General features: G+C 49.4%; 2 protein-coding genes across 13 annotated transcripts in view; one reads left to right on the forward strand and one right to left on the reverse strand.

Moving 5' to 3' along the window:
- Positions 1 to 13,787, forward strand: part of TCTN1 (tectonic family member 1) — a 71,043-nt gene that overhangs the window by 36,484 nt on the left and 20,772 nt on the right. For 2 of the 3 annotated variants that reach the window (XR_010108965.1, XR_004665432.4), the window contains one exon: positions 5,643 to 6,784. The gene's annotated coding sequence lies outside the window, so the exon portion shown is untranslated. Of the gene's footprint in view, positions 1 to 5,642; positions 6,785 to 10,735; positions 10,950 to 12,967; positions 13,108 to 13,787 lie in introns of those variants that run through there. The other variant, XR_008620500.2, reaches the window with a different exon arrangement.
- The window catches only part of HVCN1 (hydrogen voltage gated channel 1), a 40,715-nt gene that overhangs the window by 1,330 nt on the left and 25,598 nt on the right, over positions 1 to 13,787 (reverse strand). For 9 of the 10 annotated variants that reach the window (XM_063593651.1, XM_014347326.4, XM_063593654.1 and 6 more), the window contains 4 exons: positions 11,080 to 11,364; positions 5,145 to 5,249; positions 1,103 to 1,334; positions 42 to 154 (listed from right to left, as the gene is read on the reverse strand). In XM_063593651.1, coding sequence (XP_063449721.1) covers positions 42 to 154; positions 1,103 to 1,334; positions 5,145 to 5,249; positions 11,080 to 11,325 — 696 coding nt within the window. In that variant the 5' untranslated portion in view covers positions 11,326 to 11,364. The remainder of the gene's footprint in view (positions 1 to 41; positions 155 to 1,102; positions 1,335 to 5,144; positions 5,250 to 11,079; positions 11,365 to 13,787) is intronic. The other variant, XM_063593656.1, reaches the window with a different exon arrangement.

The following is a 13,787-nucleotide window of genomic DNA, read 5'->3' on the forward strand; positions in this document are numbered from 1 at the left end:
GCATGAGCCACCACGCCCGGTCCCCAGATGTGTCGTCTTACCTTCTCAGAGCAGCTGAACTCAAGGTGTTGAATCTTGGCGGCCAATTGTACATTCATCTGTTTTAACCTTAAGAGTTGCCGTTCTGAACGTGTCTTAACTGAGATGATAATCCCTGAAATAAAATTGGGGGTCTCAGTGATACTGGTTTCTAACTTAACCACTCAGGAAAAAAATCTGTATTCTTACACCTGTGTAGAGTTTGGAGGAGTGGTGACAGACACGCAAGACAGTCATCACTTTAGGGCATCAGAACTGGGAGGTCAGGGTTTCGTGTCTAAGCTACTTAGTACCCAGTTACACAGTATCTCTCTTTAGCTGGCATGGCTGAGAAATCCTTAAAAATAATCACTGACAAGATGAGCATTAGGATTCTTAACCTAGAACCTGTTCACAATCATGTGGGTGCATAGCAGCGGTGTCCATAGATGCCACGAAAGCACAGGCTGGGAAATGCCCCCTTTCCCCATAACAGGCATCTTCTGTAGGAACTGAAAGGCTTTTTTTTCTTTCCTTTGACAAGAGTCCAGTTTTTTTTTTTTTTTTTTTTTTTTTTTTTGAGATGGGGTCTGGCTCTGTCACCCAGGCTGGAGTGCAGTGCACAATCTTGGCTTATTGCAGCCTCCAAATCCTGGGCTCAAGCAATCCTCCCACCTCAGCCTCCCCAGTGGCTGGGACTACATGTGTGCACCACCACACCCAACTGATGTTTGTATTTTTTTTTTTGTAGAGATGGGGGTTTCACCATGTTGCCCAGGTTGGTCTCGAACTGCTGGGCTCAAGTGATCCTCCTGCCTCAGCCTCCCAAAGTGCTGGGATTACAGGCATGACCACTGCACCCAACCTGTTTCATTTTATTTGCTTGACGTAAACCTGCTTATAACCAGCTCCTAAAGGGCTGAAGAGGAAGAAAGGAGGAGAGGGAGGTGAGGGGGCAGAGGGGAGGCCTCCATAACAGGAGCCACTGTGAGCTCAGGCACCCAGAGTGACTGCGCAGTCAGGCCTTGGATGTATGCCTGGGCCCCTACTCTCCATCCACAGCCTGGGAGTGCAGGAGACGTACCATTGATGATCCGGGCCACCCGCCACAGCCGGAGCAGAATCAGCAGGCCCAGAGCCTCAAACTCGTGCTCGTGGAACAGGAGGACAATGTCGAGGATGAATGAGACCACCACCACGACGGCATCCAGGATCTCAAACTTGTGGTGAAAGAACTCCAGGCGGAAGACAAATAATTTAAAGATGATCTCCATCATAAAAAAGACCAAGATGGTGATGCTCATGTAGTGGAATACCTGAAGGGGACAAGGAACCACAGTCAGGGGAGATTGGGCCTCTGGGAGGTCAAGCTGCCCTCACATGCACCTGCCTGGTCACCAGCAAGAGAATTCATCTGTTGAACAAATCCAGATGCCCAGTGCTGGAAACACAGCTGTGAACACCACAGATGAGGCACCTGCTCTCTAAAGGGCAATTAGGCAATGTCAGAATTAAAGCATCCTCCAGACCCTTTGGACCAGCAATTCCATGGCTAAGAACTTACCCTACAGCTGAGCTCCTGTGTGCACAGGGACTAAGGATATTTACTGCAGCACTGTTTGCAGAACAAATACTTTCTTCATTGTAAGACAACAGAAATGTCCATTAGACAAAAATGTCCATTAGAAGTTACTCTTGAAATGAATGGTGGCACCTCCATATGGGGCCCTAAGGACACACTTGTTAAAAAGATTAAGCTGGGTGTGGTGGCTGGAGCCGATAGTCCCAGTTACTCAGGAGGCTAGGTGGGGCCTCCTGCCAAGAGCCCAGTTTGAGGCCAGTCTGGGCAACATAGCAAGACCCCATCTCTAAAATAACTGAATGAATGAATGAATGGAGGCAGATCCATATGTTCCAATTAGGAGTGATCACCAAGGTAGGTGTAAAGTGAAAAGGGTTCCGAGATCTTGATCTAGTCCTGGCTGGGCACAGTGGCTCATGCCTGTAATCCCAGCACTTTGGGAGGCCAAGGCGGGCAGATCACCTGAGGCCCGGAGTTTGAGACCACGTTGGCCAACATGGTGAAAACCTGTCTGTACTAAAAAAATACAAAAAGTTAGGCATGGTGGTGCATGCCTGTAGTCCCAGCTGTTTGGGAGGCTGAGGCAGGAGAATTGCTTGAACCCGGAGGAGAGTTTGCAGTGAGCCGAGATTGCACCACTGCACTCCAGCCTGGGTGACAAGTGAGACTCTGTCTCAAAAAATAAAAATACAAAATAAAATATAAAATAAAATAACCAGTCCTCACACCAAGATAACCATTTCCAGATCTGAGGCAGGGGAGGTACAATGTGGGCAAGGACGTCTTTTGCCAGCAAGGAAGTCTTCAAAGACATCACAGAGTCATGTCAACAGGACCCAGCAGTCAGCTTGAAGAGGCTCACAGTGACAACATTTGGGACAATCTGAACATTGAAAAGAATGACTAAGATTGATTGTAACACAGTGAATAAAAAAATTCACAGTGCGGCACATATACCCATGCACACATACATACACACGTGGGAAAACAGGGAAGTGCTTTTTTATAGAAGAGTACCTACTACTAAATGTAGAAGGAAAGACAGAAAATCACCATTTTGCATTCCCTAGTGTAGTCACTGACTCAGGCAAGGATCACCAACAGATGCCAACTGGGGAAGAGGATATTTGCATGCTACCAAAGCAGTACCAGGCAGATCATTTACCACTGCAACGGGAAAAATGCCCCTGGCCAGTGGAGCAGTCCAGCATTTACTACCTAAATCAAGTGACCCAACTGAGTGGGACCCCTGGCGTGGTGTGCCTCCTGAAAATGCCACATCCAGAACATCGCCAGCCAATGAAGACTCCCTGCTGATCAAGCCCTGGACCTAACCGTGGTGTGCAGGAAATGAAGAAACAAGGCAGGAGACCTCAAAAATCAGACAAATCCAGAACATGGGACATTCTACTGGCTGGGCTCTTCCAAGAGTCATTGTCATGAAGGAAAAAGAAAAGCAGGAGGATTTCTCTAGATTAAGAAAGCCCAGGGAGGCCGGGTGCGGTGGCTCACACCTGTAATCCCAGCACTTTGGGAGGCCAAGACAGGAGGATTGTTTGAGCCTGGGAGTTCAAGACCAGCCTGGGCAACACAAGGAAACCCTGTCTCTACAAAAAATTTAAAAATTAGCTGGGTGTGGTGGTGCATGTCTGTGGTTCTAGCTACTCAGGAGGCTGAGGCGGGAGGAAGGCTTGAGCCCATGAGATCAAGACTACAGTGAGCTGTTAGGTGCTCCTGCACTCCAGCCTGGGTGACAGGGCAAGACTCTGTCTCAAGTAAAAAAAAAAAATTAAAAATTCCAAGGAGACATAACCAAATAGAATATTGGAATTCTCTATCCTAGTTTGAAAAAAACTGCCATTAAAGACATTCTTGGGCTGGACACGGTGGCTCTTGCCTGTAATCCCAGCACTTTGGGAGGCCGAAGTGGGCAGATCACTTGAGGTCAGGAGTTCGATACCAGCCTGGCCAACATGGTGAAATCTCATCTCTACTAAAAATAAAAAAATTAGCTGGGTGTGGTGGCGGGCACCTGTAATCCCAGTTACTCTGGAGCTGGAGGCAGGAGAATCGCTTGAACTCAGGAGGCGGACGTTGCAGTGAGATGAGATAGTGCCACTGCACTCCAGCCTGGGCGATAGAGACTGTCTCAAAAAAAATAAAGAGAGACATTTGGGATGAGTGAATAAAAGTGGTTGTTAGGTGGGACTATTGATCTTATTTTAGGTCTGATGGTGCTCTCATGGCTCCATGGGAGAAAAACCTTATTAGGCACGTTGAAGTATTTAGGAGTGAAGGGTTGTGAAGTCAAATGGCCAGACGGAAACGTGTGTGCGTCCGTGGGGATGTATAGTGACAAAGCAAACACAGCAAAATGTGTCTTTGCCATTTTTCATAAAAAGTTGAGAGAAAAAAAGACAATAAGTATGGCAGGTATGTTAATGGATTCTATTAAAAATAGAGGAAGAGAGCCAAGTGCAGTGTCGCACGCCTGTAATCCCAGCACTTTGGGAGGCAGAGGTGGGTGGATCACTTGAGCCCTGGGGTTCAAGACCCAGTCTCTGAGAAACATGAAAACAATTATTTAGGAGCAAACAGATGGACAGGGAAGATTCTCCTCCTATGCTGGCATAGGAGATGTCACAGGGCTGCCTCTGGGAAAGGTATCAGGAAGAAGGAGGAAGTTTCATATTCTGCCGTTTTCACCACTTGCAAAGACATACATTTGCATATCAATTCCATTTTGTTTTTCCAAAAAAGGGCATGGCGGGGGATGGGGGGGGGGAAATGCTTTTTTTTTTTTCCTGGAGACGGAGTTTTGCTCTTGTTGCCCGGGCTGGAGTGCAGTGGCGCTATCTCGGCTCACTGTAGCCTCCGCCTCTGGGGTTCAAGCGATTCTCCTGCCTCAGCCTCCTGAGTAGCTGGGATTACAGGCACGTGCCACCACGCCCAGCTACTTTTTTGTACTTTTAGTAGAGATTTGGTTTCATTATGTTGGCCAGGCTGGTCTCGAACTCCTGACCTCAGGTGATCCACCCGCCTTGTCCTCCCAAAGTGCAGAGACTAAAGGTGTGAGCCACCATGCCCAGCCAGGGATGATTTTAACTCTTGATCTCCGCCCTTGGCACTGAGACAGGGTATGTCCACCACCCTTTGGGTGAACATCTGGGATGGGCTCAGTAACTGAATCAGTGAATAAACAGCAGATCCCCTGATGGCCCAGCAAGGGGACCATGCAGAGCATCAACAGAAGACAGGAGGAATGCCCCTCCTGACCCAGAGATGGCAGAGTGGATCCACCCCACATGCTCCAGCTCACTAGCCTAGCATCGCCCAGGATTCCAGCCATCATGTGAAACAACGTTTCCGGCTTGTAGTAAATGCTAATCCATATTCTGGAAAGGAAAATGAAAACACCTATCAAAACTACCACAGACCTTGCTACTCCAAGTGGGTTGTCAGCTGCTCCACTCTGCACCCCGTCTGTGCAGATAACACAAGCAAAACATATCAGTAAGACCCCAGAAGAGCTGTCAACCCCTACCATGGCAGCATAGTTATTCTTGTCGGGCTGGATGATCTTCAGGTCCAGGATGAGCTCAGCAAGCACCAGGAGGGCATCCAGAACCACCAAGCAGATGATGATGACCTGTGGGCCGAGGGAAGGTGCCAGAGATCATGAGACCCCCCCAGAGGCCCTCCCTCTCCCATCATTAAGAGCTGGCTTGGAAGCACGTGGGTGAAACCACTGGGCAAAGCCATTAAGGATGGGAGGCTACTGCTATAGCTTGCCAGAGGCCCCACCAGGATGGAGGCTGTGCAGGGCCAGCTCCTCTCTGATAGAAGCTGCCAGCCTCCTTCCCGCCACCCTCCTGGCCTGCTCTGCCTCTAGGCGCTGCCCACCTTCCCTGCCCTCCCAGAACATCTCTGGCTCATTTTCTGACCTTTGGTCACTGTTTCCCAAATACCACCTCTCAAACCAAACTGCCCATACCTAGATGGCAACAAATAATCAGTTTTTTTTTTTTTTTTTTTGAGACAGAGTCTTGTTTTGTCACCGAGGCTGGAGTACAGTGGCATGATCTCGCCTCACTGCAACCTCCACCTCCTGAGTTCAAGCAATTCTCCCACTTCAGCCTCCTGAGTAGCTGGGATAACAGGCACGTACCACCATGCCTGGCTAATTTTCGTATTTTTAGTAGAGATGGTGTTTCACCATGTTAGCCAGGCTGGTCTCGAGCTCCTAACCCCAAGTGATCCACCCACCTTGGCCTCCCAAAGTGCTGGGATTACAGGCATAAGCCACCGTGCCCAGGCAAGTTTGTATTTTTCTGTTCCTGGGGACTGCTGTTGCTGGGGTGCTCACAGAACAGATGCTCAATAAATAATTCAACACAGCCCTGCCTCGGCAGTCCGAGTCCTGGAAGGGACCTTGGGGACTGCCGACTGCAGGTTCCTCGGCTACAGGGACGGCTGCTGTGCTTACAAACTAGCTTCTGCCTGGAGATGCGAGGTGCCTGCCCCAGCTCACGTGTGCTCATAGTGGGTGAAGATGGTGAAGGGGAGAGGAGTCCTGGTGTCCTGGAGAATTCAGGAGAGCTGCTATGGGAAACACAGCCTCCTGGGCTTTGTGATGGGCTGACAGAGGACAGGTGGGGAGCAGTGTGGAGTGGGTGGGTGGTCTCACTGATGGTGGCTGTGGGAAGCAGCTGGTGGTGATGGCAGTCACGGTGACAGCTGGTGATGATGTTGGCGAGGGCACTGATGGCAGGGTGGAGGTGACAGTGTTGGGGTTACCATAATGGCAGTGGAAATGCAGCAGTGGGAGGAGCCCCAAAGGACCTCGAGTGACCCTTCTCTTCCCTTGGAAATTCCAGGCCATCACCGTACCCACCCCCCCGCCAGGGCCTTGCCGCTCACACTCTCAGATCAGTAGATTCTGGCCTCTGAAAATTAACCTGCCATTATCTTGACAATTTCTGCAGTTTCAGGTTAAAATTAAACAAGTTCAGGCCTCTGCAAGAACAGACTATTAATCCTTTGATCCTTTCAACTTGTAGGTAATTATTTCAGTAATTAAAGTATTATGATGTGGTTTCTTGTGAAAATTGCATGGCAAATTGCTTTGTAATGAAGTTTTCACACATATTCAAATTCAGCAAGCTTAATAAAGGTGCAAGCCTCTAGTAGGGTTTTTCTTGTTGTTTTTCCTTGGTTTTATTTTGGAACTAAAGGGATCTGAGAGCTCATGTGAGGTAAAACCAAGTCACAGAGCTACAAGGAACAGACCCAATATTCAGCTATGAAAAGGATGAGGTTCTGACCCCCGCTCCTATGAAATCGTCATTCTAAGTCAAAGAAGGCAGACAGACAAGATCACACATTATATGATCCCATCTAATGAAATGTCCAGAAATGGCAAATCCAGAGACAGAATGCAGGTTCACAGGTTGCCCAGGGCTAGGGGAGGGGGAATGGGGAGTGACTGCTAATGGGTACCAGGTTTCCATTTGAAAATCTCTGGGGCTGGGCACGGTGGCTCATGCCTGTAATCCCAGCACTTTGGGAGGCAGAGGCGGGCAGATCACCTGAGGTCAAGAGTTCGAGACCAGCCTGGCTAACATAGTGAAACCCTGTTTCTACTAAACATACAGAAAATTAGCTGGGCATGATGGTGTGTGCCTGTCATCCCAGCCACTTGGGAGGCTGAGGTAGGGGAATCGCTTCAACCTGGGAGGCGGAGGGTGCAGTGAGCCGAGATCGCACCATTGCAGTCCAGCTTGGGCAACAAGAGTGAAACTCCATCTGAAAAAGAAAAAAGAAAAAAAAAAAAAAAAGAAAATGCTCTGGAACTAGATAGTGGTGACTTGTACAACACTGTGAATGTGTTAAATAAATGCCACAGAATCATTTACTTAAAAATGATTGTTATGTGAATCTCACCTCAATTTAAAAAAGAAACAGTGCAAAAGAAAAATGAGAGACAGACCAACCTAAGGTCACAAAACTACGATGCCAGGATAATAACCCCAGCCTCTATGAAAACTCATCCCTGGGGCCCTGAATCTGCCAGTTCACAGGGAGTGTTGCTTCTTAGGGGAACCAGGTCACAAGGAAAATTGCTGAGAATTCAGAGAAGCTGCTTCATTCTAAATCCTCACCCTGGCAAAGACTGCAGAGTCCGTGCCGTGGGGCGGCCAGTCCTGGGCTCAGCTCCCAACTCCCCCATCTGCCTGGACCTTGGACACATCTCTCAATGCTGGAAGCTTCAGCGTCCTCTCGGGGAAAATGGGGTGGGCCACATTTTCTACCCCAGAGCAACAATGGGAGCATGACGTGAGTGAAGTATGAAGGGCGCTTAGCACACGGCTGGCCTGCGGTGCATGGGAATGAAAGTGAAGCTCCCTGACTCCTGGGACCACTTTCCCTTGGCTCCACTCTGTCCTGTCATTCATGGCTTCCTTGGGCCCTGAATCACCCTGTATTCTCTCCCTTGGTTGTGCCATCCCATGTAAGAAGGGACCGCAGTTAACTATTAATATATCAAGCACCTTGGCCATCTCAAACCACCCAAGAAAGGGGTCCCAGGAGCTTCCTGGATGCCGATCCTACCTGCAGAGACTACAACCCCTGAGCCTCACCACCTACTCCAGTGTGGCCTCACTGCTGCCACCAAGTCCCTCCACAAATCTGATCTCCCACCCACACACTTAGAGCTTTCAAAGGCAGCCCATGACCCGTGGATGACCTTCCCTGGCCTCTTCTCTTGCCAATTGCCTGCTGGCGACACCCACACCCGATCCACGTGCAACCTTCTCAATTCCTCCAATGCTGCAGGTCCTTGGCAAACGAAGCCCCTCTACCTGGAAGCCTCCCACGCCATCCATCCATGGGGCTCATTCCTGCTCAGCATGCAGGTGTCACCTCCTTCGACTCCAGTCCCTGATCAGGTCCCCCCACCCCCAGGACCTCTCAGAGCCCCCCTCCTCCCTGCGGAGGGCTTCTCTCCATTTGTAACCAATGTGTGTCTCGGTGATGGCTCCCGTCATTCCTGCCTTTCTGCAGCCTGCCAAATCCTCAATGAGGGCAAAGATGTGTCTGCCACATTTGTCACTGTACACAGCAGGTGCTCAATAAGTGACTGTTGGGTGGGTGAATAAACATCTCTACTCACTTTATGACAGGCATTCGTCTTTTTCCCCAGCAGGAGTATCTGGGTGTCCCAGCTCAGGGGCCAGTCCCCAGCCCTAAGCCCAGGCAGGAGGGGGATATCCTGATGGGGCGGCCCAGGGCTCCCCTTGCAGCTGCAAGGAAGCTGTTTCCTTCCTTCTGCTCCTGAAATTGAGGGTTTGGGATTTCAAACCCAACAACTTAATAGCATGTTTCCTTTCCCATCACAGCCACAGAGAAGCTGGGTCGCCAGGCGCTCTGGCATGTCAGCTGGCTTGCTTTGCTGCTTTCAGCTTTGCTGCTTTCAGCCACACAAGAGAGTGGGGGAAAAAAAAGACCAAAATAAATTTTTTTTCTCTTTTACCCTGGAGCAAAGTCAGCAATGGAAGAGGCAAGGGCTACATTTCTCTGCTTCCAGAAGAGGGACAGGCTCTGTTTCAGCCACACAAGAGTGGGGAAAAAAAAGACCAAAATAATTTTTTTCTCTTTTACCCTGGAATAAAGTCAGCGATGGAAGAGGCAAGGGCTACATTTCTCTGCTTCCAGAAGAGGGACGGGTCTATTTTGTTTGGGGACACCTGCAATAGCATCCCCCAAATGCCCACCTTTGAGAACTGTGTGCTTCCCTGTGGTCCCCAGACCTGTGCCCTCCTGGGACTTGAATGTGTTTCCAGGCACCCAGACATAGGCTCTGCCATCTTGGGGATGGGGATTGGGTCCAGAGAGGGCTGACCAGACTCCACTTGCATTTGTCCCTCAAAATCAGAAATGTCCTTCTAGACTCTGTATGGTGGCTCACGCCTGTAATCACAGCACTTTGGGAGGCCAAGATGGGAGGATCACTTGAGGCCAGGAATTCGAGACCAGCCTGGGCAATATAGCAAGATCCCATCTCTTAAAAAAAAAGCCCTTCTAAATGGCGGGACATGGCCAGGCATAGTGGCTCACGCCTGTAATCCCAGCACTTTGGGAGGCTGACACGGGTGGATCACTTGAGGTCAGGAGTTTGAGACCAGCCTGGCCAATGGTGAAACCCTGTCTCTACCAAAAATACAAAAATTAGCCAGGTGTGGTGGCAGGCACCTGTAATCCCAACTACTTGGGAGGCTGAGGCAGGAGGATAGCTTGAACCCAGGAAGCAGAGGTTGCAGTGAGCTGAAATCATGCCACTGCACTCCAGCCTGGGTGACAGAGCAAGACTCTGTCTCCAATCAATCAATCAATCAATGGCAGGACAGTTGGCCGGGCACGGTGGCTAATACCTGTAATCCCAGCACTTTGAGAGGCTGAGGTGGGTGGATCACCTGAGGTCAGGAGTTCAAGACCAGGCTGACCAACATAGTGAAACCCTGTCTCTACTAAAAATGCAAAATTAGCCAGGCGGGGTGGCAGGCGCCTATAATCCCAGCTACTCAGGAGGCTGAGGCAGGAGAACTGCTTGAACTCCACAGAAAGTTCAGTTCCCTTCGCTCGTCTGTGAGGACCACCCCAGCTCTGCTTTCTCCCTGCAACCACACCTGGAGACTATCAACAGTGGGCTAAGGCCAGGACAGGCAGGTATTTTGGGCATCACTCCACAAGAGAGACTGAGGCCCCCAGCGTGATGGGTCTCCATGAGGCAGGGGAGCCTCTGGCACTGAGTGTTCGCAGAGTGAACAGATGAGTGTTTTTTCTGTCTCCGTTATTTACCCTTTATTTACTTTTTTTGTGTGTGGTAAAATTTGCATAACGTAACATTTACCATTTTAAAGTTGGCGTAAAATTTAGTGGCATTCAGTCCATTCACAAGGTTGTGTAACCATCACCACTATAATTCCAGAACATTTTCATCTCCTCAAATGGAAACACTCCCACCTGTGGCAGCCGCCAATCTGCTTCCTGTCTCTATGGATTTGCCTGTTCTAGACGTTTTGTATCAATGGAATCCTACACTCTGGCCTTTTGTGTCTGGCTTCTTTCCCTCAGCACCATGTTTTCAAGGTTCATCTACATTGTGGCATGGATCAGCACTTCTTTGCTTTTGATGTTGGAATCATATTCCACTGTATGGATAGAACACATTCGGTTTAACACTCATCCATTGGTGGACCTTTTACTTTTGGATCATGGCTCTTTTCTACCTGACAACTTGAGATCTGCCTACCGCATTCCCAGCACGGTACAGGGTCCCCGGCACGTGGTAGGTGCTGGGCAAACACTCGTAGAATGAATGAGGCAGTGGCCAAATGGGCTCAGCCTGGCCGCCTGCCTCACATTCCCTGATGGCTCTCCTGCCAGCTCTGGGTATCCCGGACTCCTGCCCCACCTACCTGAAACCTGTGGGAGCTGAACAGTTTCCTCAACGTGCCCCTGAAGTCAAGGGGGGCCCTGGGTGCGGGGCCAGGGGCAGGGGCAACGTCAGGGGCTGCAGCTCTGCCTTCCTCGCCTGAGACTGGTGTGGGTGGCGGCTGCTCCTCCTCCTCCTCGTCCTCTTCATTCTCCCATTTCTTGTAGTTGATGTTCCAGGCATGGTAGTCGTCTCCCACGACCGTGAAGTGCCTTAAGAACTTGCTCATCCTCTCAGCGGGAGCCACCTTGGCCCTGCGGGTGACTGCCTAGAAGGCGGGGACAGAGAGCAAGAGCTTCAGGCAGTTGGCCACTCAGAGCCCACATGGCCCAGGCCGGGCCAGGCCACTGCAGGTGAAGATGGTCCCGGGTGCTTAGAACCCCCTGCAAGCAGAGACCATGAGGTCACGGTGGTTTCTCGTGCTTTTATTTTTGGAATCCAGGGTCTCAGTGTCTATGAGGCAACAGGAAACTCCTGCCCCCAGCAGGCCTGTCACTGTGGTCTGGTTGGCAGTAACCAACGGAATCAGTACTGCAGCCCGGTCCCAAAACACCCGCCACGGGCCCATGTGTGAATACCGGAAGGGCCGCCCCAAGGTTCAGAGACATCACAACCTGGAAACTGGAGGGGCCAGTGGGCAGGGTGTGGGGAGGAGAAGCCAAAAGTAAAAGTACCCAGAGTTTCATAGAGAAGTCACGAGATCCCCACCCATCACGCCACACATCCTGACAGGCGCGTGGCAGATGGACATTTTCCAAGTTCAGCCAGTGCTATTCACACGGACAGTTGTTTAAAGCAAAAGCAAATATCCCTGTGCCCTCTCTCCACTTTACCCAACTTGCCCTACCAGGTATCAAATTTACATAAAGTTAAATAATTGAAATGTATAGGTATGAGTGCAAGAGCAGGCTACATGACTACTGGAACAGGAAGAGAGAGCCCAATGGAGGAGAGAGCCCAATGTTCCTGAGGGAGCCTAAAGGAGATGGGGTGGCCGTCCCGACTCACGGGAAAGAAAGGCTGGAGAGGCTGGGACACCTGGCTTTGTCAATAGGAAAAAAAAATCCATTCCCCACCTTGCCCCCCACACAGAATACATCTGAGATGCACTTACATGAATGTGTAAAGTGTATTTAAAAAGGAACAACTTAAAAAGTCTTAGAACAAAATACAGGCCAGTAACTTCATGAGCTTAGGATAGGAAAAGATTGCTTAAATAACACAAAACACCACAAAATAGGGTGCGCATGGTGGCTCATGCCTATAATCCCAGCACTCATTCCATGGGCTAAGGCAAGTGGATTGCCTGAGGTCAGGAGTTTGAGACCAGCCTGGCCAACATGGCAAGACCCCATCTCTACAAAAAATACAAAAATTAGCTGGGTATAGTGGCGCATGCCTGTAATCCCAGCTACTCAGGAGGCTGAGGCCCCAGAATCGCTTGAAGCTGGGAGGCGTGGGTTGCAGTGAGCCAAGATCACGCCACTGCACTCCAGCCTGGGCAACAGGTTGAGACCCTGTCTCAAAACACAAACAACACAAAAACAAACACAAAATACATAGATTTGACTGCATCAAAACTAAAAGCTTTACTATGACACACCGCCCCCCCCCACACCCTACAAAGTTAAAAGACATACTACAGACTGGGATAAATATTTGCAATGTATGTGATAGACAAAGAGTAACCAGAATATATAAAGAAATCTTATAAATCAAAGAGAGAAAGAAAAACTCCATGGAAAACTGGGCAGTGGACGTTAACAGGCAGGTCATGTAAGAGAAAACTCAAATAGCCAAGATGCTTATCCCCAATAATACTCAGAAAAACGCAGAGTGAAGTAACAATAGCACATCTTTTCACTCCTCAGGTTGGCAAGAGTCTTAAAGTCTACATCAAATATCGGTGAGGGCGTGAAGCAATGGGGTCTCTTGAACACTGAAGACAGAAACAGGCACCAGCACCATCATTTTGGGGAGAAATTTGGCATGATCTTGTCAAGTTGAAGTGGTGTGTATCTTTCTGAATGATTTAGTGATTCTATCCCTACATAGGGTCCAAAGAGAAACTTGGGCACATGTGCTCAAATTGGTGACATGTTCAAAAATGTTCACTGCAAATATTCACCTAGTTGGGCAGGTGTGGCAGCTCACACCTGTAATCCCCACACTTTGGGAGGCTGAGGTGGGAGGATTGCTTGAGCCCAGGAGCTGAGACCAGCCTGGGCAATATGGCAAGACCCTGTCTGCAGAAAAATAAAAAAAATTAGCCACGCATGGTAGCACACCTGTAGTCCCAGCTACTTGGGAGGCTGGGGCAGGAGGAGTGCTTGAGCTTGGGAGGTCGAGGCTGCAGTAAGCCATGTTCTCCAGCCTGGGCAACAGAGTGAGATGCTGTCTCAAAAAAAAAAAAAAAAAAAAAAAAAAAAAAAAAAAAAAGAATAAAAAAGAAAAAAAATTTATCTACATGTGGGAGATAGAGGAATGAATATTCTCTGTTCATGTAATGGGACACTATACAGCAGTTAAAATGAATTAACTGCGTCTCAGTATGTCACTGGTGATGCCCATGTGTACCCACTCGGCAGCACTGAATACAGTAGAACAATCACTTCTTTCTTCAAATGCTTCCTTCATTGGCTTCTGGGATGCCACAGTCTCCTGGTTTTCCTCCTACCTCAGTGGTTGTTT

This window comes from Pan paniscus, chromosome 10 (assembly GCF_029289425.2).
Source record: "Pan paniscus chromosome 10, NHGRI_mPanPan1-v2.0_pri, whole genome shotgun sequence".
Classification (NCBI taxonomy): domain Eukaryota; kingdom Metazoa; phylum Chordata; class Mammalia; order Primates; family Hominidae; genus Pan; species Pan paniscus.